The 25,310-nt window shown below is 46.1% G+C and overlaps 2 protein-coding genes across 2 annotated transcripts in view; one reads left to right on the top strand and one right to left on the bottom strand.

Moving 5' to 3' along the window:
• FBXO16 (F-box protein 16) overlaps positions 1–23,108 on the bottom strand; it is a 37,736-nt gene extending 14,628 nt beyond the window's left edge. Inside the window, exons 1-7 of the mRNA XM_068678944.1 lie at positions 22,892–23,108; positions 21,095–21,159; positions 17,572–17,713; positions 12,551–12,586; positions 4,936–5,142; positions 3,621–3,785; positions 2,579–2,784 (exon numbers count right to left, since the gene is read on the bottom strand). Of these exons, the coding sequence (XP_068535045.1) occupies positions 2,579–2,784; positions 3,621–3,785; positions 4,936–5,142; positions 12,551–12,586; positions 17,572–17,667 (710 nt within the window). The 5' untranslated portion in view covers positions 17,668–17,713; positions 21,095–21,159; positions 22,892–23,108. The remainder of the gene's footprint in view (positions 1–2,578; positions 2,785–3,620; positions 3,786–4,935; positions 5,143–12,550; positions 12,587–17,571; positions 17,714–21,094; positions 21,160–22,891) is intronic.
• Positions 23,109–24,009: 901 nt separating this feature from the next.
• Positions 24,010–25,310, top strand: part of FZD3 (frizzled class receptor 3) — a 53,514-nt gene continuing 52,213 nt past the window's right edge. Inside the window, exon 1 of the mRNA XM_068678943.1 lies at positions 24,010–24,125. The gene's annotated coding sequence lies outside the window, so the exon portion shown is untranslated. The remainder of the gene's footprint in view (positions 24,126–25,310) is intronic.

The following is a 25,310-nucleotide window of genomic DNA, read 5'->3' as shown; positions in this document are numbered from 1 at the left end:
TGCAAAACCCTATATTATGGGAAATCAACCCTATTGTTTTAGGAATCTCATTTTACATAGATTTCACTACTTCTGACATTCACTTTACATGAAGAGTGGATGTTATGCCCTTGAGCTCCAAGAATTCGTCTAATCTGAACAATAACTACACCTCACACAGCCTAGGGGGGCAGAGATTTTTATCTCGCCTCTCTGTTCTGCTTTACAACCCTGTACACTGGTCAGGCAGGGTCTGTCTGAGCCTGCAGGCTGCAGTAAGGTGGCTCAGCTTGCGTTATGCTCCCTCGTTCAGGCGACTAGATACTCACGGAGCATTGCCTTCAGCAATCCAGAACCAAGCCTGGCATCACGGAGGGGCACGCTGACCACGTTTCCATTGCCAGGCAGCCAAGAGGTGCCCAAGCTGCCCCTTAGTGGCCACTGTCACCTCCAGCAGATGCCCACGCTTGGGGACAGCACAAACCTGGCATTGCGACACGCCATGGGGTCCCCAGGCTGCTGCCTGAAGGTAAAGGATGGAGGACACAGAGATTTAGTGGAAGGACGTCTGGGAAGGGGCTGCAGAGCACAGAAAAGAAACACCAGAATGTCTTCAGGTAGCTGGGTCAGCACCTGGAACGGCACACCCGTACTGCTGAATGAGAGTCATTACAGACAAGGCTACACACTAGCAATTACTTTCAGCTTAAGTGATATTAAAGGGAGATCCTCGATAAACAAGTAAATCTTGTAGAATTCATTTTTTTTTTCTCCTTGCGATAATCCCCGGTAATTATGGATAAACGCCAGATTTGCTAGATCACCAGGCATTAAAATATTCTCCACTGCATGCGTGGATAGAAGCTCAAATCTCACTTAGGAGAAGAAAACAGTCGGCGTGCTTACTGTATCATTAGCAAATCAATCATTTGCATATGGTCGTCAGCTGCATCTGCAGCCCCGTGCTGGAAAAAGTGACTTTTAAACGCTTCGAACAGGGGCTGTCCCTTTTTTGATGCTCAGCTACGACCAGCGCCAGGGAGCCCCAGACCTCACATACGCCCTTGGAAAAAGCGATGTGGAAACACTTAGCACAGCTGAAAAATAACGCCAGCACCATCATTTGCAACAAGAGGCATTTGGGCAAAATATTTAGCTCAACGCCTCAAAGAACCCTAGCTAAAATGGCACTAGAGTTTGGAAACATACCACAGAAAGAGGGTGAGGTGGAAACTGGAATGCTCTTTGAAGTGCTGCAGTATCCGAGGACCAGGGGACGCGGATTAAAAAATGATTCATAAAAGGCTTTAGCTCAGGCACTGGGAACTTTGTGGAACACCCCGGAGGAGCGGTGGGTCCGGCAAAGTTAATCGCATTGAGAAAGAACCCGTGCAAGTGCGCTGCTGCTGAGCCAAATACTCAGCAGGCTGGGGTAATTCAGGGCTCGATTGTTCCTGTGCACAGGGCTAATCTCAGCTCTATCGGTTATTTACTTACTGTACAGTCCGGATACTTTCCCTGGGGATTAATTGTTTCCCAAGGTTTTTGTTGGCACGGTGAAGAGGAATGTCCTCCTGGCTGCACTTTTGGTTGGGTGAGAATCTGGACAGACCTTCTCATGGGGACTCACATGGGAAGGAGGCAATGGTCAAGCTAATCCATCACCTCTAAACCTGGCTCAGATTTATGATAACTGTACCACAATTTCGTGAGTTACTACACATCAACTGAACTGAGGTAACTGCTGTGAGCATGCCCATGAAAAAATGAGAGGTGGCAGAGACTGGAATGAGAAATGGGCCAAATCCTGCACGCAGACAACTCCCACAGCCTCCTTGCTATTGCTGCTGCCAGTGCTTGTTAACACACAGAAATCCAACCACAAACCTGAGATTCTGAAAATATCTTCCACCAGATGTGTCAAAGGAAACCATGGGATGGCCTGAACACAAGTGAATGTGCAAAATTATGCTTTGGGTCAGAAAAGCCTTTCTTTTGCCAGTTGCTGACCAGGTAATTCTGGGAGCCTAAGAACTGATGGATATGGGTAGTCTACCCCATGCAGTGTAGACACAAACACTACTCATTACTTAAATATTATATAGGATATATACACACATGCATAGTCTTTTACCTGCACCCCTTTTAAACATCTAAATCTCTTTTCAGCCAGAAGATCCTTGAACTAACAGAATTATATTTTACCACAATTAATTCATTCTTCCTCTTCTGTGCAGGAACTGCATATTCCTCCCATCCTTGCAGCTTTGTTTAAAAATTCTTGAACAAACGGTTGTCCTGATTCTTCCCATTAAGCTGTGTGATTTCCCCAGGGGTTACAGCCTGGTTTATAGGCAGACACTAACAAGCTCTGCAAATGCTCTGCGCCGAAAGGACACAAAACTAATGCAGCTGCGACTACAAGAGGACCAAGATCAATAAGAGAAAAGGGAAAAGGGCAGCACTGCGTGCTAGCTTGGGTTTGCAACCAGGCTGGTGAACTAAAACGCTTCCAGGCAGCTTGGAGCACAGGCAGAGGGAGCTTGCAAAGGACATGGACATACTCTGTTATCACAGACAAAAGGGAAGAGACTCTTACGCCTGCCTGGCCTGCTCGATGGGATCGTAGTTGTCGAGGTAGTTGAATCGGATGGTGTCTGTAGGATGCCTGTCTGAAGAACGCCACGGCGGGAGCTCTTTCTTCTCCTTGTTTGTCCTCCTTCCTAGCACAGAAGGTTTTGCCTCTGGGATGTTGCTTCTCACCGGTTGCACATCAATAACTACAAACTCATCCTTTGGAGGAGTCTAATAAAAGACATGAAAAGAAGAAAATACATTTTAATCCTACAATAAAAATCAGATTTATTTTGCCTAACTTTAGACTTGTGAGAACGAGGCATTAACCCAAAATTAGTCTCTCCAGGTTCCGTTTTGGTCACTGGGCAGAAATTGGGGCCCAGACTGTGCATGTGATTGTCCATGTCCTGAACACTGTATTTAGATGAGCTGAGCTGTATTTGAGATGTGTTGGCTTGATCCACTGACTACAGAAACCGCCTGCGGGGGAATTTGGTTAGAATTAGAGATCTGAGTTTTGAATTCAGGGCAGAGACTCCTACCCTCACAGCTTCACAAGCCAGGCATCCAGATCAATGAATCTCAGCAGAAAGCAATGGCTATGGAGTGATGCTCCACCCTCCCAGAAGGGCCCTGCCACGTTTGAAAAAGACAGAATGGGAACAACATCAAAGGCTGCAACAGGCAGATTGTGTGCTTTTGTTCCTTTTCACCAGCTAGACTGATTGTGAAATTTCAGCAGGGGTCATGTTGGGAACCCCACTGCTGCTTATCAGATTGAGACAGCCTATCATATGTTCTAAAAACTGGGGAAGAAGAGAAGGGAACACCCTGAAAGGATCGGAGGAGAGAGAGACCTTCATGATTGCTTCTCTCCTCACCAGTGAGATTCTCATTTCCCCCTGACCTGGGATGGATGAAGGGAAAACAAAGCACATAGCAACACATGGGTTTAAAATCTAATTTAAAATTGAGTGTCTTCCTTTTTACAAATGGGAGACCAGAGAAAGTTAAAGAGTTAGGAACTCTGCCAGCCCAGAATTTCCCCCCTGGTAGGAATATACCTTTGGTCTTGTAACATGCAGCTCTTTCACCATCTCGATGTAATGTTTCTTCCAGATTCCTTGCTCAAAGGGGGTTGGAGAGAAGTTGATGTACCAGCCAAAGCGCAGGCACTTCAGCATCCAGAGCTGATCCAGTTCAGACAGGTACTTCCAGTGCCAGCTCACCTGCGGGTGCCCAGTAACCACGTATAAGAGCAGACCAACACCTTGGGGTTTCAAGCATCCAAGTTTATATCTAGAGATTTATCTCCTGTGGATGCAGCTCCCCTGTGTCCTTAAACTAGTACAATTCTTCAGCACTGTTTATGCTCCATTTAAACCCAAATTCGAGGTCTTTCCTCATGATGTGCTCATGTATGTTGGCTGAACTCCAGTGTAGAGCAAAATACTCTAAAAATCACTGGCCAAGAGGAAAGACTTCAGCTTATCTGGAGCAACTTCCTGCATTTTTGCTCAATACACACACAGATGTTGGAATAAATCCTTTATTACTTTCTACTGACAAAACCAGAAAAATATCCTAACCTACCTGCTCCCTGCCTGGGAATGAATACTGAGGATTTTGTCTACATAAAATATGATCTGCTGGAGAAAGAAACTAAAGCAAGTTTTAAACAAGCTGAGATTTCGACATATTAGTATTATATTACAAAGTGCTATAGTAGTGCTTTAACCTTAAGCTTTAGTGCTCTTTTTTAGATATTGCTGACACCAATATCTAAAGTTATTCATTCATAACTACCTTGGGTGTCACTTTAAGGCATGAAAAGCCATTTCTGGAGTCTTAGCAGACTGAATCCCTAGACACTGTGCTCAAAAGCACATTGATAACTTCTCTGCTTCTCCACAGCCAGCACTTTACCTTCAAGCATTTTAAAGGATCCATTTTTCATTGTTTTTCTTAAAGCATCGCATGCACTTCACGGGGCAATACTTTTAAAAGCAACTAATGGTTCTGCACACAGTATGAAGTATTTTAAAAGAACGTGGTTTTCAGAAAGTGCCAGGCCTCCTCCTTGGGAACAATCAGCCTTGTAAATTGACACACGTTAAATGCCTAAGAGCAGAACACCCCAAATTATTCTTCCCTTTCATAAGTCTCGGCCAATCTGGTTTAATTTAGGGTGTGGGGAAGTGTTGCATCCAATCTCACACAAGTGCCACTAAGCATATGGCACCGGGTTGCAAGGTCAGAAAGCATTCTTGCATTATTCAGGACAGCACTGGCACATCTTTATAGTAGATTAGTGCTGTTTCTTTCTTTATTTTTTTAATCTACCTGGACCTTTCTGAACCTTAGTATGTGTTCTTTTACCTGTGCACATCGACAGAGGCTCCGTGGGTCCAGGAAGGAAAAGATGTATAAAGACAGCACCCTGGGGAGCCTGGTGGTGAAATCTAGAGCTTCGGTGGGAACTCGATCCTGTAGCTGCTTGGCACAGAATTTCTGCTGTGACAGGGAGCAGCGTTCCAACAGGTCCACCAGGATCTTCCGCCTCTGACCATCTGTCCACTTGTCAAACTGAAAAAGGAGTTTCAGGTTCTGAGAAACCGGAGATTCAGCTTGGTAAAATAAAGCACACATGTAAGGCAAGGGAAAAGTGCAGAAGCAGCAGCTTCTGGTGACTCACTCAATAGCGAAGCACGTAGGAACTGGGAACAAATGGAAAAGCTACATTAAAAGAAACTCTGAAGCCACATAACGTATGATTTATAATCCTCAAAGGATCCCAGATGGCCTAGTCCAGGACACACTCATGCTCACAAGACTCCTGGGACCAGTTCTGAGACTTGGTTTCACTCATGAAAAGAAGGAGGCTCAGATGGGTGTTTACAGGATTGGGTCCTAAGCTGACTGCTGCTTCTTTGTCTATCCTGACACTTCTATGGCCCCCACTACTGCAGGGTTTGGGAGCCTCACGATTTGTAAAGCATTTATTTTCACACAGGAGAATAATGTGAGCCTTACAGAGAACTGGAGCAAAGAGAAACCAGATCAATTGCCAACGTCTCACAAGGAAAATCCACGGTGCAGATCCGGCAGCACAGTAAAAGAGATTTTTCCAGGCATTTCCGTGCTTAGGTCAGACGTCTAAAGAGGAGGATTAAAATGGTTGGACTTCGCTGTGGGAAGGAGCGAGCACTTGGGTAACCAGGCGAACACGTCTCGTTGATGCAACGGCACCGGCGGGACGCAGAGTGGGGCAGAGCTGTGTAAACAGGGTGGGAGCAATGGTGGCGGTAGCCGGTGTTTAGCTTGTGTTGATAGCAGGGGCTGGAAAGGGCCCCGTCAGCAGAAATCTGCTGGGAGGAGACTGACCTCATCGCCACAATCTGTGCAATCTGCCTCAAAACCTGCAGGAGCAGTCCTGGCTGCGAGGGTGCCAGCAGGGAGGGAGTCTCAGGGGACCATTTCGGCAGCATCCACAGGGCAGCAAACGGCGTGGTAAAGGTCCTCTTCCAGCAGTGAAATGCAGATTTTAGGTGAAATCCCGCTTCATCCAGCTTCCTAGCAGCTTCTTGAATCAGGATCAGCAGCAAGACAAACTCACCTTCCTTACAAAGGGCAAGTTCCTAAAGTGCTGGGCCTGTTTGGGGAGCTTTCCCCTGCTGGTTTCTTCTCTTCTTGCCCATAACGCACACTCGTCTTTCTGTTTCCTGAAGCCAGCTTTCCACAACCAACTATTGGCTCTCCACGGATCAAATCACAGTAATTTCTGCATTTAACCTCAGGGGTATTTAAAGAACTTATTGAAACGTGACCTCCACAAATTAAAAATAATAATATTTTTTTAGAAAGTGCGGCTCTTCATATATATATATATATATATATATATATAAGCATAATATATATAATATATAAAACATATAATATATAATATATAATATATATAATATTCAATTATACATATATAATTGAACAATTTATCCAGCTCCCTATATATAATCTTCAATATATGAAGGTTCATATATATATATATGAGAAGAGCTGAGTAAATTGTTTAATGCCCAATGCCCTTCCCTTTCATCTCCTCTCCGAACATTTTTCCCTTTCACTTACATCCCTTTCTTTCCCTTTCAGAACAAACAAGACCCCAGACATTTCGATCTTTTTTTCCTCTGCTTCCCCACCAAAAAACTACGGCCAACTGGTGAACTAGCAAAATTATGGTCTAAAATAGACTGTGCAGGTGAAGAGTAGCTGAGAAGTCATTTGTTTCCAGATTATTTTAATGAACCCTTTGTTTCTTTATTTCTATTTTATTATTTAATTATATTTTATTATTTATTTCTATTTGATGTATCTAATTCCAGTATTGGACAATAAACTATAAGAAGTAAAGAGCTCTTCTTCTTGCAGGCACCTCTACAGGACCTTGAAGTAGGTCAGCAAGGACAAGATCTCAGCAATTCCTGAGATCCCGGAGACAAAAGCCAAGAAAAGAGCTCCCAAATGCCCGTGCCTTTTCCTACACAAACCGACAGGGAATTAAGGAATACACCCTTTCCCTCCCACCCCTATTTTGCATTTAACTTTCACCTCTAATGAGGTTCAGCAGAGCAAAAACTGACTCAGGACTTTGGGATCCGGCACTGGGAGCCACATCCCCTGAGACCACCCCACCAGACCAAGGTGCACCAGGGGGCACAGAGAGGGTCTGGACACGAAGGGTTTTTTCTCTAGCATGGTGAACTCCTCATTCATGACCACAGCTACATCCTCTTCTCATTAAAACGATCTGCAAACACCAGCTTGCAGATAAATTTCTCCCATATATGATCGAGAGGCGGGGGTAACTGGCTCATCACTCCCACACCGAGAGGTGAAGTGAACCGATCAAAGCAAACCAAACGTAGCTTCTCTTTCAAATGGGCTCAATATTTGCTTCTGGTTAACTCTTCCCAGCCAGCCATGGCTTTGCAATGAAGTGATTCCTTCCAGCATCCTCCTCCCGAGCTCCCAGCACGAGGTTTGAGCCCCTTCAGAGCAGCATCACGCCACCGGCACGGGGCCACGCGGCTTCTCCAGGCGCTGGGCAGCAGCCAGGTAGCTCAGCAGGCAGAATTTGTCTCTTTTCCAGCATTCACAAGCACGTCCCCATCCCACGTTTGGGCAATCCAACCTGTCAGACTGGATTCCCCTTCTCAAGGCTGCGCCTTCCCCAGCCGCAGCAGTCGGGAGAGGTTTTCCCTCGCTGTGCCTTTCCCCCAGCCCTGGCGAACAATGGCTCTCCCCGGGGACAGAAGGCTCCGCTGGCCACCACACCGGTCCTGCGATCGGTTTACAATTAATCCCTGAGTGCACACACACAAATGATGAGGCCTGACATGAAGGGGGGGAGCCCGGGAGCTCGGTGTGAGGAACAGAAGCTCTGTTGCTTAACCTAAAGAGGCCCCTCTCCTCCATAAGACCGGTTGTTGTACTGGAACGGGACATAATCCTGCCTCCCAGACAGCTTATCGGCACGAGTTCGCAGGGTTACAATCATCTGCCGTCTCTTCCTGGTCCTGAACACGGCTCAGAAGAGAAGGGACAAAGCAGGCAGGCACCTGGGATCCACCCAGTACACGGGTCCAGCCAGCAAAACCCTAATCATCGCTGCTGCCGAGTGGCTCCTTGTCAGGAATTCGGATCTGTTCCTTTTTTTGCTTTCACCGCTGCGCTTCGACACCCAAACCTGAAATTTTGAAGGAGACTCCCAGGAAGGCTGCCTGGAGAACACCAGTTCAGCTGAGCAGCCACCACTGCTGCCTCTACCCCGGTTAATAAATGTGCCTGGGACCATTTTCTAGCGATGACACCAAGAGGCAGGCGATGCACATGTCCCCACCGTCATGCTCTCCCCCTTCCCAACAAGGTGGCTGAATCCACCCTGCTCTTTTGGCACGGTTCCTGGCTGAGGCTGATGTCCAAACCTTGTCTGAAAGATGCCTGGAAGAGCACTACTGGCCCAGGCCAGAACCGTGCCAGGGAGCGTGCTAACAATTTCATGGTGTGGATGAGCGAGTTCCAGGACCTGGGAACATTCAGATGCGCTGTATATAAATTACTACGACAAGATGTAGCCCACAGGGTGAGTTGAATCATTGTCCGGGCTCCCTGACTTGTCGACATCTCATTTGGCTTTAGCGGAAGCTGCGATGCTCAGATCACCTGGAGACACTTAAGCTTCAGGTGTCTTAATCTACAAGTTCAACCCCAGCCTCGTTGTCAACATATTAACCCGGGTGTCAGCACGATAGCGTGAAGCATTAAGGTAGAGCAAAACGCTTTTATGTATTGTAAATTAATGGGAGGAATTTTTGGCTTGCGGTATTGAAACAGAGCAGAAAAGGAGGCTGCGAGGGAGCACGTCAAGGCATCTGCCCCAGGTGCGATATAGAATAGCAGCTGGAATAAAACAGAAGAAACCAGCAGAGAAATGTTAACCCTTTCCCAGTGCAATCGTCAAAAGGGTTTCAACCGAAAGACAGCTGCGTAATTTATCCTTAATATTTTTTTCTGGAAAGCATAGGGGTTAAGGATTTAGTGCGACAGAAATTCAGCAGAAATGCCTCCCCTAAGATCAAAGCCTGAAAATACTCAAGGATAGGAAGAGCTACGTAGGACAGGCTGCCTGCTGCCACCACGCACTGCCACTGCTTCCATGCTGTGCAGCAGCAATACCCCGATGAGCTGAGAGCAACCTGAGCCGGCCAAAAAATTGTACAGGGTCCCATCGTACATCGTGAATGCTGCAGGTGACAGCACAGCCAGTCCCACACCCTCTGGGGCTGCCCAGCCATGCAGAAGCAGAGAAAAGAAATCCCTTCAGGTCACGCAGTTCATTGTTCCTCAGCCTGTGTTTTAGGGACCGTAATAGGTTGGGAGACATCAAAGGCGTTCTGCAAGGCAATTGCATAGAAATAACAAAAGGAAAACACACACACAGAGTCCCTGAATGCATGCAAATAAAATGAGGAGGAATAAAACAAACAATAAACTTAGAGCATTTAATCTAATCTCTTTTTTTGGCTGGCTGTAAAGGTTCACCACTCTGGCAATGCTGCACAAGGAAACTGTTCTGCTTTCCCAGAAGGTTCGATGGTCCTTCAGTTTAAAAAAGGTTTAGAAATACTGCACTAGTTCATCTCCTACTGCAAGGCACCCTACCTAGACCATTCCTGGCAAGTGTTTGTCTAACCTTTTCTCAAAAGATTCCAGCACTGGAGATTTCCACCCAAAACCCCCAAGACAAGTTATTCAGGCAGTAAATTACCTGCAGATTTTGCTGGTGTCTAAATTGTATCTCAACAATTGTGATTCAAGCCCATTTCTTGTCCTACCCAATGTGAACATGGAGATCAGATTATTCCCATCCTCTTTGTGGGGAACTTTTATGTGTTATTGGCAAGATGTTATTACCTCTTTTATCCATCTTCCCTAGAATGAACAGATCCTTTTCAAATTTTCTGGACCTAAGAACATTCTCACCTATGACTCGTTTGCAGAAGCATCTCCAACTGGTCCTCAGCTTTCTTAAAATGCACTGAACAGCACTGGGCATAGCTCTGCCTTCCAGACAGCCCTTTGGGATATTCCCTTTTTTTACAATTATAAGACAGTCATAAACTTGTCAACTCAAACTTGTATTCAGTTTGTGATGCATCATAATTCCCAACAGTTTTTATGCAGAATTGCTGCATAATCGAGTTTTCTCGTATCTGCAGTTTTTGTAAATGTCATTCTTACGTGGAGCATTTTTCACTTGTCCTCATCAAATTGCAAATCATTTCATTTTGATTTCTGATCTGCAAAGTTCATGAAATCTTTCCAAGCCTGATATCACCTGCAAATCAGTGTGTACTTTCCATTTCATCACCAAAAATACCGAACGGTTCTAGATTCGGAACAGACTTCAGCCTCCCAGTTTCCTAAGAAATCATTTGTAACAACACTGAATGTGGATTTCCAGCCATCCAAACCCACCCTTCAGCAGCTGCATCCAGTCCATACTTCCTGAGAGCGCTACAAGAAGGCCATGTGTATCAGTGGAAAAAGTCCTGCCAAGAGCACTGTGATTTCTGGACAAAGTTTCTCCCAAACTCCGAGTGCCCTAGGCTTTGCATACCACATATCATAATGCCAGAGGCTTTGAAGGGAGTTAAGAAGAGCTTTTGTGCTTTCCACACCCTTTTCATTGGCATGATGGATGGCAGAAGCACAAGGAGAATTAACTCTGAAGGAACATGATGAGAAATACTGATCGAGTGACATGGAAGGGTCAGGTATTTAACCTTTCAGAAGATGTTTTCACACTCTTTGTTGCATTTGGGGGAAGGTTGTTTCCAGATTTGGGGTCTTTCAGAGGGGGTTCCAATAAAAACATTTTTGCATTTTTGCCAGCGTACATCCCATGGGCATTTTAAAGCATCCACCAATTTTCAAGAAACAGGTTTTAGGTCTGTCGGTTACTATCATGTTAAAAGGTGGTTTTTGCACAATAATCATTCAATTATTTTGTTTTCTTAGTTTCCATGAAATCCCTTATTATCAAAATGCATGCAAGTCAACAAAGCACATCTCCTATAAAGATGAATAATTCTTATGAGGTTAAAATGTCTATAAAAGCCAGTTCATTTGCAAAATAAATTCCACATGAGAGACCTACTGGGCATAAAGAATAAACACCACAGTTCAAGTAAAGTAACTGTGCAAATACTCTTTATCAAAGAGTGCTGATAAGGAACATCATTTCTATACTTCATAGAACCATAGAATCATACAACGGCTTGGGTTGGAAGAGACCTTGAAGATCATCTCGTTCCAACTAGATTTCCTTTTAGCTTTTGTATGGTACATGACTACACACCTGGTTCTTTGGTTCCTTTTATAAAGATGTGCATAGGGCTCAACTATACAGTTACTACTGAGCCTCTTTAATACATTCACTGATTTATTGCAATAAACTCACTGAGTCTGTGTTCCTCTCTTCATAGGACACTAAGCAGATTACAGCTGCTTTCTCATAAAGGTCTTTATAGAGGTTTTGCATCATAAAAGAAAAAGCACAATATGATATTTCAGGTGTGAGCTTAGGACTAAGGCAAATATTGTGCCACTGCGTGCTTTGCCATCAAGTTCCCAGGTAGGTCTCTTAGAGCTGTTTTCCTTTAAAGCTGCCAGCTACAACTCCCTTCATGGGCTACAGAAAGAAACAGGCATCTCTAGAGGGCTGTTCTTTCATCCCACATTAAGTGAGATGAATTACCCTCTGGAAGCACTGCTTTCTTTCTCTCTGTTGACTGTACATGGAGCCTGCGATGACCAGACCAGCCAGGCTTAAATATCTGTCTCAGACATGCACACTCGGCCAGAGAAAACCCATCCAAAATGCCAACCTCACAGTAATTTGTGGCTGGGGCAGACAAATCCTATCTCAAGTCTCTCTCTGCCCCATTTTTTCATCAAAAACAGGGTGACAGCACTTTCCTGTCTCACACAGGAGTTGTGAAGATAATGACAGTGAGAGATTGCGAGATGCTCAGTGATTACAGCATTAGGAGCCCTATGTGTGCACTTAGTAGATAACATGTCATTTATTACCAGCTTTAAAGACTTGCTAGGAGGCAATGGCAATATCTAAACATCCAGTATCCTCTCTGAAGACTTCACAGGCTTTTCCCAGGGCTTCTTATCCCATTTCAGATCATTTTGAAAATGAAATATGATTTCCCAAGTTCAGAACTTACAGAAATAAGGCACTGAGGAAATTTAGGCCTTTACCTTCATCAAAAGTACAGCAGTCACAGCTCACTTGCATACCTACATGTGGAAAATGAACCCCTTTTTCTAAACAGGTTATGTTATACACTCTCATTATGGTAATCTCCTGATTAATTCAGAAACCCAACTGTATTTAAATATAAATTTAAAGGGAAAAGTTTACCCATTTTCCAAGCAGGGCTCTTCTTTCTTCAAATACCTATAAAACATAAAGACACAAATAAAAATGAATACTTTAAGAGGATTCAGTATTTCTGAAGAAAAAATAGAGCTTGAAAAAACATTTGTGTGACATACAAAATATAAAAAGAATCACAGAATGGGTGAGGTTGGAAGGAATTTGTGGAGATCAGTTAGTCCAAAGTCCCTGCAGGGTCAACAGAAACAGACTGCTCAGGGCTCCATCCAGCTGGGTTTTGAAAATCTTCTTAGATGAAAGCTCCACAGTCTCTCTGGGCAACTTGTTCCAGTGTGTGACCACCCTCGTGGCAAAAAAAAAAAATAAATTCCTATGTTTAATGGAGTTTCCTGTATTTCAATTTGTGGCCATTGGCCCTTGTCCTTTCCCTGGATGATACCAAGAAAAGCTTGGATCTCAGTCCACGTCATCCAAGTCATTAATGAAATGATCATTTAAATGATCCTGACCCCAGTGTGTAAATCCCTGATGTACTCCAGCAGGGACTGGCCTCCAGCTGGCTTTTGTGCTGCTGATCCAATCCCTCTGAGGACAGTAAATCATTTTTCAGTCCACCCCACTGTCTATTTTTCTAGTCCACACTTTGTCAGCTTGCCTGGGGAGATGTTATGGGAGACAGCATAGAAAATCTCATTAAAAGTCTGAAAATCTACCAGTCTTCCTGGACCTCTCTTCTCTCCAGGACCCTATCCCAAGCAATTCTTCCAAGCAGATCACTGAAGAGGCCAAGGTCTGCTCTCCTCATGTCCAGGGCTGTGCTTCTGCTATTTGCTTTGTTCTTTTCTCTTGGCATCCTGAACTCCATCATGTCTTTGTCACCGCAGCCAAGGGTGCCCCTGACCTTCATACCCCCAACCAGTCCTTCCTTGATTATAAGAATGAGGTCCAGCAGAGCATCTTTCCTTGTTTCCTTGATGACCTGTGTGAGGCAGGTGCCATCAATGCGCTCCTGAAACCTCCTGGGCTGCTTGTACTCTGCAGTGTTGCCCTTCCAGCAGCTGTCAGGGTGGTTCAAGTTCCCCTGTAGACCAGGACCTGTGACCATGAAGCTTCTTCCAGTTGTCTGAGGAAGGTTCCACCTGCTTCTTCTTGGTCTTTGTCACCTCTACAGCCTGTTTATTGTCAAAGGTTCTTTTCACTGTAGGATACTCCTGAAAATTCAAGGGCTATGCGAGTACACCTATGAAGGACTGCTCCAGCAGACTGGCTGCAGTGTGCTGCCTCACTTCTCCTCTCTTCTTTGCAGCTCACCCTAGCACTCTGCCCTCTTGAGCATACAGCGACTTGTGGTGTCTCTTGTGCTTTGCTGAGACCAGAAGCTGCGCTTCCTAGATCTTTATTTTAGAGATTTCAGTTCTCCTGAGTTGGAGATGTTGGGTGCCTGAAAGCTCCTAGAATGGACACAACGTTGAGTAGCTATCACACAGCCCTGGCAATGGCTTCGATCTTCATGCAGTGAGACTGGTAGGAGGAAGAGTAAGACCAGTCTTTATGGCTCATGCTGTGCCTAGGCACTTTACAGTGACAACTAACAAGAAGGATGATCGGTATCAAAATACAGCGGAGGACTTGTGATGTTGACCTTTATCCATAGGGAGCTAGACCTGAAAGCACCAGCACGTGGCTTCCCACTACCACAAAACTGCCTTTACGCTCGGGATTGTGACCTGGCAAGTGAGGAAATGTTGTAGATGTGTTTTCTTTCCAGAAGACAGATCAAAGAGAAAAAAGCCCAGCTTATAACTGCACATAAAAACAGCTATTAACCACAACTAGAAAACACGCTTGATCATTATAAACTCCAAACATGTTATTGCTTTGACAGCCTGCAAAGAAGGTTCCTGCAGAGAAAGACATTATCAGTGCTGATGTCTGGTACAGCAGTTGTCAGCGTTAGCTCTGTCTCTCTCAGCAGGAGTGTCTCTCGTGAGGGGTGGAAAATGACATTTCTTTTATTTGCATGTTGACAGTTATTATTTGCTTCATTTGCATGTGGGACACTTGGCAAAGTTGAAAAACAACAACAACAACAAAACACTCTAACAAGCTGAACTTGGAAAAGGATTTGCCACAAGCAAGTGATGAATAGTCAAAGATGTAAGTTTTGGGTTGGATAACTCCAGCGAAGCAGTGAGCTATTTATATAACTGAAAGCAATGTTAATGGCCTTTGATCAAAGAAAGACACGCATTTGCTTTCAGCATTCTTGGAGATACATCTGAAGCCAACTTTGTCAGAAAGTTCTGCCTACTCCAGGCACTTGGAAGCATTAATTAGCAATAGAATGGCCCCAAATTGGTATAATCATCCACTGACTTAATCAAGACCATGTTTACTGGTCCTTTCCTCCAAAGCCTTCAAGTTATACCCATACTGTACCCAAGCTGGCTGGCCTTGGACGCAGCCTAAGGCCTAGATTGCTCCCAAGACCTTCCATCTCACATCCGTGTCTTCAGGTAGTTTAAAATAAGCTCAAGTTCAAGGCTGCCTGGCAAATCCCTCCAGCCATTGCTGCAAATGCCTCTGGGGACTCTTCTACCCCACTGCTAGAAGGGAAATCATCTCTTGACTTCCAGTCCTTCCTTAAAGGCAGGTCTGACACTGAAGTCTGCCCGGTTTTGCTGAGGGCGAGCAGCCTGCCCTGTCTCCTATCTTTACTACATCCTTAGCTGTAGCACACCCTTAGCATATCTAAGACTCCATCTCTGGTTTTCTGACCATGAATGTTGCATAATTCATCATTTCCTAATTCTGGCTTCTTGACTTTGGTCTGTCCCTGACGGAGCTCCTGGCTTTAAAGCAATCGTGCCTGCCCACGGCCCAGTAGTAACACCCTGGACGTGCTCTGATAGCTGCTGTAAGGGCAGAAAAACATAGATGGAGGCTACAACATTCAGGATGTACAACTGGAAGGAAAGATCTTGGGTCCTCCCAGCAATGCAGACTAATATACTCTTGAGCATACCTAAGAATCCAGGGAAACCTGCAGGAACCACTGATGGAGCACCCCATGGATTAACCAAAATTAGAAAGGAAGCAAATTAACACTGCTATCTGCTATTGGGTCTTCTCCTAGAAATGATTTAGATGGAGCTTAAGCGCTACTGCTTTGGATCAGCTCTAAATTCTCACCACTGCTGTCCCTCTTTTCCTATTCAGCTAACAAGTACTTCTCTTAAGCATCTCTTCTCTCTATACTTTTATCTTCTCATTGTTTTTCACATACCTTCTATCCATAAACTCTTTTCTCCCTTCACACTTTGCCTTCACTCGAGTGCAGAAATGAGCAGAGACATGTATGAAAATGGCACCTTCTCACTCACTGGCTCTTATATATATCGATTGGATTATCTCCCAATTTCAGCTGTCAGCAATATTTTTGTTTTCTGCTCAGTCGGTAGAGCCAGCACTGAGAGTAGCACAGTGATAAATGAAGAAGAGTTTCAAGCAGGTCAGTGCTATAAAACTTGGATCAGAAACAAGTAAAGAAGTTTTATCACGACTTTCATCACTGACCACAGGTAGTAGGAGGTAGGTTCTTTCCTATCTGGAACACCATTAAGGGCTGGAGTACACAACACTCCAAGATGAGCTTCTAAAAGTTTGGCTGCAGCCAAATGCAACATCACACTGCCTAAGGAGCAGAGGAGGAAGAAGCTGGGAAAGGGCAGTTTTACCCACGCACTCACTGCTAGTCAAATCACACTTTATTGCACAGTGATGTGCGTCTGTAAAAATGTGTCTTAAAGAGTGTAGGAAACAGACATTAAAATGATTCAAAGGCGGGAGAATCTGCCAGATTGAGAAAACTTCAAAGAGCTCAATCTGTTTAGTTTATCAAAAAAAGATCAAGTGTTGGCTTGAAGCAGAGTAAAAGTACTTCCACAAGGAAAAAAATGCTGGTTACAAAAGAGTTTAATAAGCTAGCAGAGGAAGATTTAAATGATGGAAGCTAATGCTACAGGTATTCAGACAAGAGACAAGGTTTAATCTTTTAATGGTATGGAGGATTAACAATGAGAAAAGAAACTGAGGGAAGTGATGAAATTTTCATTTTGTGATAATCCCAAAGGTATACTGGATACCCTCACGGAAGATATATTTTAGCCAAATTCAAGTTGGTGAGCTCCAGACAGGGAGATCTGTGTGAAACGAGGGACTGAGAAATCCAGGAAGTCATACCATGTGATGTAATGGCCCACTCGGGATTAAATTCGGTGAATCATCAACAGAAATTGAAACTGAATTCTGAGGGAGGAATATGCTCCTGCTGACACATGAGACGTTAGCAGATCCCAGATATAGTATGCAGAGTGGGAGACTAGGAAATGCATCTCGTTATTTATAAATTGTGTGCATCATTTCAGCTAACAAAATATCAGTTTGGCCTCAGGCTTAGCAGAGGAGACAGGGCGTGGGTACTAAGATCTCTCCTACAAACTGAGCTGGAGCACGTTGGCCACTCAGACACTTGCGCTGACACTCAGTTTGCTCCGGGGTTAAACTGAAGTCTTCTGAGGCAGAAAAAGAATGATTTAGCAACTTTCACTAAGAAATGAATACACGTTTGTTTAAAAACAATTGTTGGGCAAAATACTTCTGTGCTTTAAAAAATATGTTAGAGCTTTCAGTTTTTACATAACATAGGAGGTTATATATATATATCATAAAGACTATGTATGCTATATATATATATCTATATATGGACATCTAATAGTAAAAATCTTTAAGTTCTTATTCCATTATTCATGACCTACACAGCCAAAACCATAAGTTGTTTTTTTTTCTGAGACTTGAGAATTTGTCAAGTGAAACAGAATTTGCTTTAGGATTTGCAAATATTCAAGACCCAACTGGAAAAGGTCCCGAGCAAATCCTCTAGTTCACTCTGCCTTGAGGGATTTGCCTAGGTCATCACCAGAAGCCCTTTGCAAACTCAACAGTTCTGTGATTCCATGAATCCAACCCATTTGCATGGAACTTGCCTTGTCATTCATGAGTTGATGGTTCAGCGGAGTCCACGTGCTCATCTTGGTTTGTAGCTTGGGGCCATCCATGTTTCTAGGAGGTGCAAACGCCATGGATGTGTGAAATGGGGAATCTCTGGCGTCTTGTCGGCACCAATGGCTACAACAGTTGAACAGAAAAAGACCTGCATCATCTCTGTGCTACTCCTTTACGTTATGTTAGAGAAAAGCAAATCATTTCAGGTTGTAATCTAATGACTTCATAGCATAGCTACAATACATGCAGAATTATTTGAAAGTCAGGAGTAACATGTACATTTTATTTTATGCACCCACAGTAACTGCTACCGTAAAGCCCAGATTTCCTGATGGAACCTCTGTGCATTAATATAATATAAATAGTTAATAATTAAGCAGGTCTTTCTCATCACAAACGTTATTGAATATGCCTTTGATTTTTACTGCATAAATGATCACAACAGGGTATCTGCAGCAAGCTCGAAAGCACGTTCGATTTCTCTTTCCAGTTGTTGTCACTGAAAATTTGAGGTAGCCTGTGCATCTACTTAAGTGACACTAGATGGGTTTTTACTGATTTTGATGGGCATATAATGCCAGGTCTCCGAGGGCCAATTTGTTTCTATCACATTTAACTGAAAGAATGAAATCCAGAATGGCTCAGAATTGACTGAAATCTCTCAGCGTCCTGTTGTCAGGCAGATTGGTTTTGACATCTGAACTGACTGTGCTGCTCTTTCAAACAAAAAAAGTCCTCGGTGAAGTAAATAAGGCATTTAAGAAAATTTCCCCTTGCCTTTTGTGAAACCAAATAATTGGACGTTGTTCAGACTAAGCCGTTTATTCATAATTGTTTGCCCAAAACAGGAAAAGCTTTTTTCCCCCCCTTCATCCTGTATCCTGCAGCTGGATTCAGCAGCATAACATCGTTGCTTACCTCAGGGAACCGATTTCCAGACTGGAGGTTTAAACTGCAGCAGCCTAAAAACCAGATCATTTCTTTACAAGTAACATTAAAAAAATACCTCTGTTTCCTTCATGCAGGTATTAGGTAATTGTTCTGTAAACACTTCAGAGTGTTTTAAAGCTTCATGGTGGCAAGATGAACAATAGGACATTGGAAATGAAAGAAAAGGTAACTCCATTAAGCAACTCCAATATTGTGTTGCCAGCCTACCCTGAATCCAAGCACCTCAAAACCTACACTGCAAATAGACCTTTACAGCAACACGGCTTTAAGGCTCACAAAATACACTTTCATGAAAGCCCAGTCCTTCCTTCCTTACCCAGGCAAAATTCCTGTCTATATCAGTGGGAGATTAATCTTCAAAAAAGCACTGCAGGATCTGTCTGGGCACATCACCTTTTTTGATAAGTTTTTCCTCCTCTTCCCTCCTAAGTTATTTTGGAATCAAAGAAGTCTAAAGAAAAAAAAAAATCAATCTGTTATATTTTTCTCTCTGCATCTGGTGATGTAATACAGACCATAGTTTGAAAGTAAGTTCATTACAAGAGTCTGAGTTCTTTCTTTCTTTCTTTCTTTTTTTTTTTCTATGCAGATAGAAATTTTAACTTCCCACGGAGAAGCCACTAAAAGCTAAAAAGCTTACCAAGGCTCCAAATCTTCACATTCTGTAGTTGGCAAATGTTAGAGGCTTCTTGTGCAATTTGGTATGTGCATTATGGGTATGCATTATGATGGGATCGCTTACTGGGTTGTTCTTGTTGGATTTTTTTGTTTGTTTGTTTTTTGTTTTTCCTTCAAGGCCCCTGCCCTTTTCAATGCACAGAAATCCGACATCACGAGCTAGAGAAACAGCTCCACTGCCAAAAAAACAGGTTCAGGCAACCATGTCCTGTTTTTCAGGGACAACCTTCTACATTAGTCACAAAAACATCAGTTGTCACTGCAGCACACTCCCAGCCCTGGATTCATGTTCCAGTTTGCCTCCCCTGTGCATTCAGGGCTTTCTTGGTGCTGGAACAGCTGCGCTCACAAAGCACCTCTCTGAGCTGGCGTGTGAAACAGCAGTGCTCCAGACCCTCTTGTGCTCCTTATGTACCAAAATTGTGGCTCACAACACAGCTGGCAGAAGTCATATTCCTGCTATAAAGCTGTTTGCTTGAATTGCAGTCAACATTCAAGCCTGATATGTAAACAGGGCGGCAAAGGCAGGTACCATCAGGCAAAAAGGTGAGCGTAGCCAAACTTTTTAGCTTTGCACACTAAGTGCCAGCCTGCTATCACTCACTCACTACCCCTTTCCTAGCAGAAGCACCCAAAAACCACCCACTTTGCTCCTCGTCTCTGCAGCTACGCTCAAAATTGTAGTGAGGGGGTACAGGCAAGGAGCAATCTGGCAGCAACCCCACGTCCAGGCTCAGTGGCATGTGTCTACAGAACGAATTCTTTGGTGAAGTCAGGGCTGCACAGTGTCACTTTAGAGCAGACGTTTTCCTCGAGTTCCTCAAAGCCGCACTGTATGTGCTAGGACTCGGTGCACTTACCAGGCTTTGAATTTCATGGGATGCATCAGAGTAGTCAGCAGAAAATCTAGAAGCATTAGAAAATCTAGAAGAATTTCACCTGTAACATGCAGCTAGCCCAAATATTGGACTGTAAGCTCTTTACTGAACTTCTAGGAAGAGCTTTGGTTCACTGACCACAGTTTAGCTATCTGTTCTCCAAAGGAAAACCTTACACTTCTTGTCTTCCCCCCCCCAGCTCCTCCCCATCCCTGGCAGGATTAACAGCTAATCCTGCTCCTTCAAGAGTCTAGAGTAACTCTGATCAGAGTTAATCTGTGACATGATACTGAGGTGGCTGCAGCAGCTTGTTCGTTAGGCACTAAAAGGCAGCTGGTGTGGTGTGCAGACCTGCGATCGTCAGGCTCTTTAGCTAGGGCCCCATGTTTCTTCTGTAATAGTCGTTATCTTTGGACTGGTTGCCCAAAATAACATTCCAGAGATTGCTCCAGCTTGTTCTTCACGTATCCTGGGATGAAATTAATCAAGCTCAGCTGATTTGGAAACATTCAACCAGCAAGAGACATGAGATGATGTTAACAAGAAGTCGAGCTTTAAATATATATAAGGAAAATGTTCATTACCCACAGAGAGGAAGCTATTGACACATGTTGCTAAAAAATATCTAATATCCTTCTAACAGCAAAACCAGAAAGGCAAACTAGGAGTGGGTGGCAGGCATAAAAAGTAGCAATGCAAATGAGATTTGGGGGAAATTCTGGCGAGAGACCAAGTTTTGTGATTATATGCAATGTTTTCAGGTTGGTTGCATTGGACTAACTTCGTATTGGGATGCTCAGAGATCTCTTGCTGTCTCAAAGCCGTTGTCTTACACGATTTACAGAGAGCATCTGAGCCTGGCAGAGCACAAGTGTTAAAAAAGGGAAAGACTACTAGCAGGAAATCTGTGCATCAGACAGCTTATCCCCAGCTCCTAAGAGAACTCCCAAAGCAATAATTTAACTAGAGGATAATGAGGAGAGGACTAAGAACCAACCTTTATTTGTCAAGAAGAAGTAGTGCAAATCAATCTGATTTCCTTCTACAACAGGATAACAGGCCCTGTGAACAGAGAAATTAATGATATATCTTAGTTTCAATCCTTTGACATAGATTAACTTGCTATTCTCACAAGCAGGCAAAGAAAACTGGGCTTTGGTGGTCCTTCTGCATGGGTTAGTACAGCCAGAGAGCACCTAGGAATGGCTCAAATGAAAGTTAGAATGGAAGGACATGTTGAGTGGGCATCCAAGAGGTTTGTGTTTTTTGTGACGTCTGAAGGCAGCAAACATTAATTTCACAGGACAGGGAACGTGAGTGGCATTGTCTAAAATAGCAAGACAATTTCAAGGCTGATGGAAAACCAGCTGAAGCCAATAGAAATAATTTCACTGATTTCAGTGCACATTGGGTCAAGCCCTTGGCTTGAAAAAATGTGATCACATTTCAGAAAGATTAGCAATACATAATGATCATATCATATTAACTAAGGGCCCAGGAATCATTCCCTTTAGCTGGGTTAATCTCCGCTTAACCCTCTGGAATGGCATTCCAGAGGTTTGTACAAACCATACTCAAAACAAGCCCTTCAGAAGCAGACCCACTTTATTAATGTTTTTGACCACATCTCTGTAGCAGTAAGCCTTTGTGGTTCAGTACAGCCTGGTGCGCTCAGAGGTTTGAGAACGCATTTTGCAGGGAAAAAAGTCTGATCACATCACTCGATGTGACGACAATGGTGCAGTTGAATTCAGCGTTGAATAAACAGAATTTGACTGAACAAATCAAAAGCTCAGACAAGACAGTCATTTTTATTATAAATTAGTTTATCGCCAATAAACAGTTCGCTGATTAATGCCATGGAAGAAATGCTTTAAAGAGTAGTAACAGAAAAGTGGGCTGGAATACAGGCCAAACCAAGGGGCATTCAGCACAGAAAAATCCAAGAGGATAGGTCTGGAGGGAAAAGATGATATGAAACAGACACTCATATTAGGGGGACACGGAGAAAGATGGCAAGAGGAGAAGGGCAGCAGGCCAAGCGCACACATGCAGTGATACAAAATTGAGGCCAACACTGTGATCCTCCTTTCCCCTGGGCTAGCCCGTAGCCCACAGGCTGCAAAACCTTGATATTACCCTGACTTTCCACGTCTCTTACCTGCTCTTGGCATGGTGATGCCCTCAGTTACCACTGCTGCTCTGACTGCATGATATTGCCAGCTCTCCCCACTGCAGCATCAGGCCTCTCTCAGTTATCCCCAGGGCCACAGAAAGCCCTGTGACCCTGGCAGAAATGCTTGCCCCGCTAGCTTCCACGCTCACCGTGGTGCCAATGCTGCAGGATCAATAAATGGCATTGCCACAGCACCGATAACCCCCAAAAACCTTGTGCCATTGATGTTTCTGGGTTTCCCCAACATCACCACCTCTGTGCAGCCTGTGTGGACTGAGACGAACACCCTTACCCCTGCCACAGCGTGCTGGACATATCAAGAACCCAAGGCTCGAGTAACCCTACAATCCCCCTTACCACAGACACTGAGTAGCTAAATTTGCATTTCTCCATGGTCCTTGATGCCCATGGAGGTATCAGTACTCCACATCCCATCCTAGAAGCATCTCCACTGGCCCAACGACCCCAAATCCCTTGTGCTCCTCCATGCCACTGCCCCCTAACCCCTTGCTGTGGTGCTTCAATTTCCAAACCCCCTTCCTTTTCCCCACTCAGCTCCAAAAGGACCATCTCTGGTGTCCAGAGCACCAAGAAACCCAGCGATCTCCCCTCCGATACCTGCCTGCTCTCCTCTGTGTCCACGTTACGGATGTTCTCCAGGATCTGCTCCAGGCCCTGATGCACGCTCTGGTTCCACAGCAGCCTCCTCGTGTCCTGCAGGGCCGACGTCCTCCCCGGGGCTGTCACAGCACCGCACGGTCCCTAAGACATTACACCCAGGGAATTGATCAGTATTGATTCCCAATACCTTTTTGATCCTAAATCACACAAGAGCAGGTCCCTTTCCACAGAATCAGCCTGTGGGGGTTGGCAGGGAGCTCTGGAGATCAGCAGGGCACCCCGAGCACATCGCTCAGGATGGCATCCTAGCAGGTTTTTGGCATCTCCAGAGAAGGAAACTCAATAAAATGAAACGTTTCCCTTTCTACCCTCAATCTCAACCATTTTTATGGTTATTTTTGGACAACCCACAATGCTCTCACCTCAGAGCCCCTCAAAACCCCCCAATCCTGGACCCTGACGGCTCCCCTCACCCTTTTACAGGCCAGCAGCGCACCCCAGTCACCCACCAGTCCAAACCAGTGCTGCTGCCCCCCTTACTGGGCTCCTACAGCCCCTTAACGCCCCCTCCCTTGGGACACTGCGCACCCCCCAACCACCCTCAGCCCCCCACCACCCCAGGGACCCCATCCCAAAGACGAAGCCCCCTCCCCAGCCCTGTCAGCCCCTCACAGCCCCTCACGCCCCCCACCCCAGGGGGCCTCCATTTCCCCCCCCCCCACTCCTTGTAGGGCGCCCCCTCCCCTCAATTCTCCCCCCCCCCCCAGCTTCCCACCGCCCCCCAATGTCCCCTCGGTGTCCACCTGGTTCTGAGGTCCCCTCACTCGCCCCCTCAGCTCCCCGTTGTCCCCAGACCCCCCTTGTTTTCCTCATGGACCCCCCCCCAATCCCTCAGGGCCGGGCCGCGCCTCCCCTCACCTTCCCGCCCCCCCCCCCCCGCCTCACGGCCGCATCCCGTCTCCACGGCAACCGCTCTCCTCCAATCAGAAGCGGCGGAGGGGAGGCAGAGGGCTCGGCGTTTTTCTACCTAGCAACCCGGCGCGGCGAGCTCTGATTGGCTCCCTCGCCCCGGCGGGGAGAAGGGAGGCGGGGCGGGGCCCGGGGAGGGGGCGGGGCCGGCGCTGCGGCGGGGGCGGGAGGGGAGGGGGGGGGGGAGGGGGCGCGGCCGCTGCCTCGCGCCGCCACCTGAGGGGGGAAGGAGCGGGGCGGCGGCGGCGGGAGCCGCGCTGAGGTAACGGCGGCACCGGGGGGGGAAAAACACGGGTCGGGGGCTCTCAGGGGTGTCCCTTCTGGCCCTTTAGGGCTCAGACGGGGGCAGGGGCACCGGCTCGTGGTGACCGGGTGGGAGGGGGGCGTTTTATAAGGGGAGGGTCCCTCATGTCCCCTCAGATCCCTTCAGTCTCCCTTCAGATCCCCTCGTGCTCCCACAAATCCCCTCATATTCCTTCAAATCCCCTCATATTCCCTCAGTGTCCCCTCATATCCCCTCATATCCCCTCCTTTCCCCTCATAAATGTCCCCTCCCCGCTGCCCCCTCCCCGTTTTCCCCCTGCTGAGGGGGGCTCGAGGGGGGGGGGCGATGCCTGGCAGCGCCCTGAGGAGGAGGATGAAGATGAAGATGAAGATGAAGGAAGGGGGTTGGGGATGCTGGTGGTGCCCCTTTCCTTCCCTATTTTCCCTTTTTTCCCCCCTTGGCTGGCTGCATCCCCTTGTGCCCGTCACTGGGGGGGTCCTGAGGGGCCTGAGGAGGGGCCTGAGGGGACTGGGGAGGGTCCTGAGGGGCCTGGGGGGGATTTTGGGGGGATCTGAAGGGGTCCTGAGGGGTCTGGGGGGGATTTGGGGGGATCTGAAGGGGTCCTGAGGGGTCTGGGGGGCATTTGGGGGGATCTGAAGGGGTCTTGGGGGGATTCTTGGGGGGATTGGGGGATGCCAGCCCCGTCCCTTTGCTGTAGGATGAAGCTGGGAGGCCAGGAGCTGTGTGTGTCCTTCCCTTCCCTTCCCTTCCCTTCCCTTCCCTTCCCTTCCCTTCCCTTCCCTTCCCTTCCCTTCCCTTCCCTTCCCTTCCCTTCCCTTCCCTTCCCTTCCCTTCCCTTCCCTTCCCCTGGAGGATGCTGAGCCCTGTGTGAGCACACTGAGGGGCAAATAGGGGGGTGCTCGGGCACCCCCTGCTCCCCACCCATGCCAAGGGGAGATCCCCTCCAGCTCCCCGAGCTCACCACGGGCTCGGACAGAGAGAGATGCTAGAGCTGTCCCTCCGGACACACTCCAACAGGATCTCACAGGATGGCACCAGGCAGGTTTTGGCTATCTCCAAAGGAGATTCCCCAGCCTGAAGGAGGGCGAGCGGAGATGCTGCTGTCCATTTTTTTCCCCCCTTCTGCCTCGGAGCAGCGTGAGCATTGCGGGGCCGCTGCCG

This window comes from Anas acuta, chromosome 3 (assembly GCF_963932015.1).
Source record: "Anas acuta chromosome 3, bAnaAcu1.1, whole genome shotgun sequence".
In the NCBI taxonomy this organism is placed as follows: domain Eukaryota; kingdom Metazoa; phylum Chordata; class Aves; order Anseriformes; family Anatidae; genus Anas; species Anas acuta.
The sequence above is the reverse complement of the archived record's forward strand: the minus strand, read 5'-3'. Positions and strand labels throughout refer to the sequence as shown.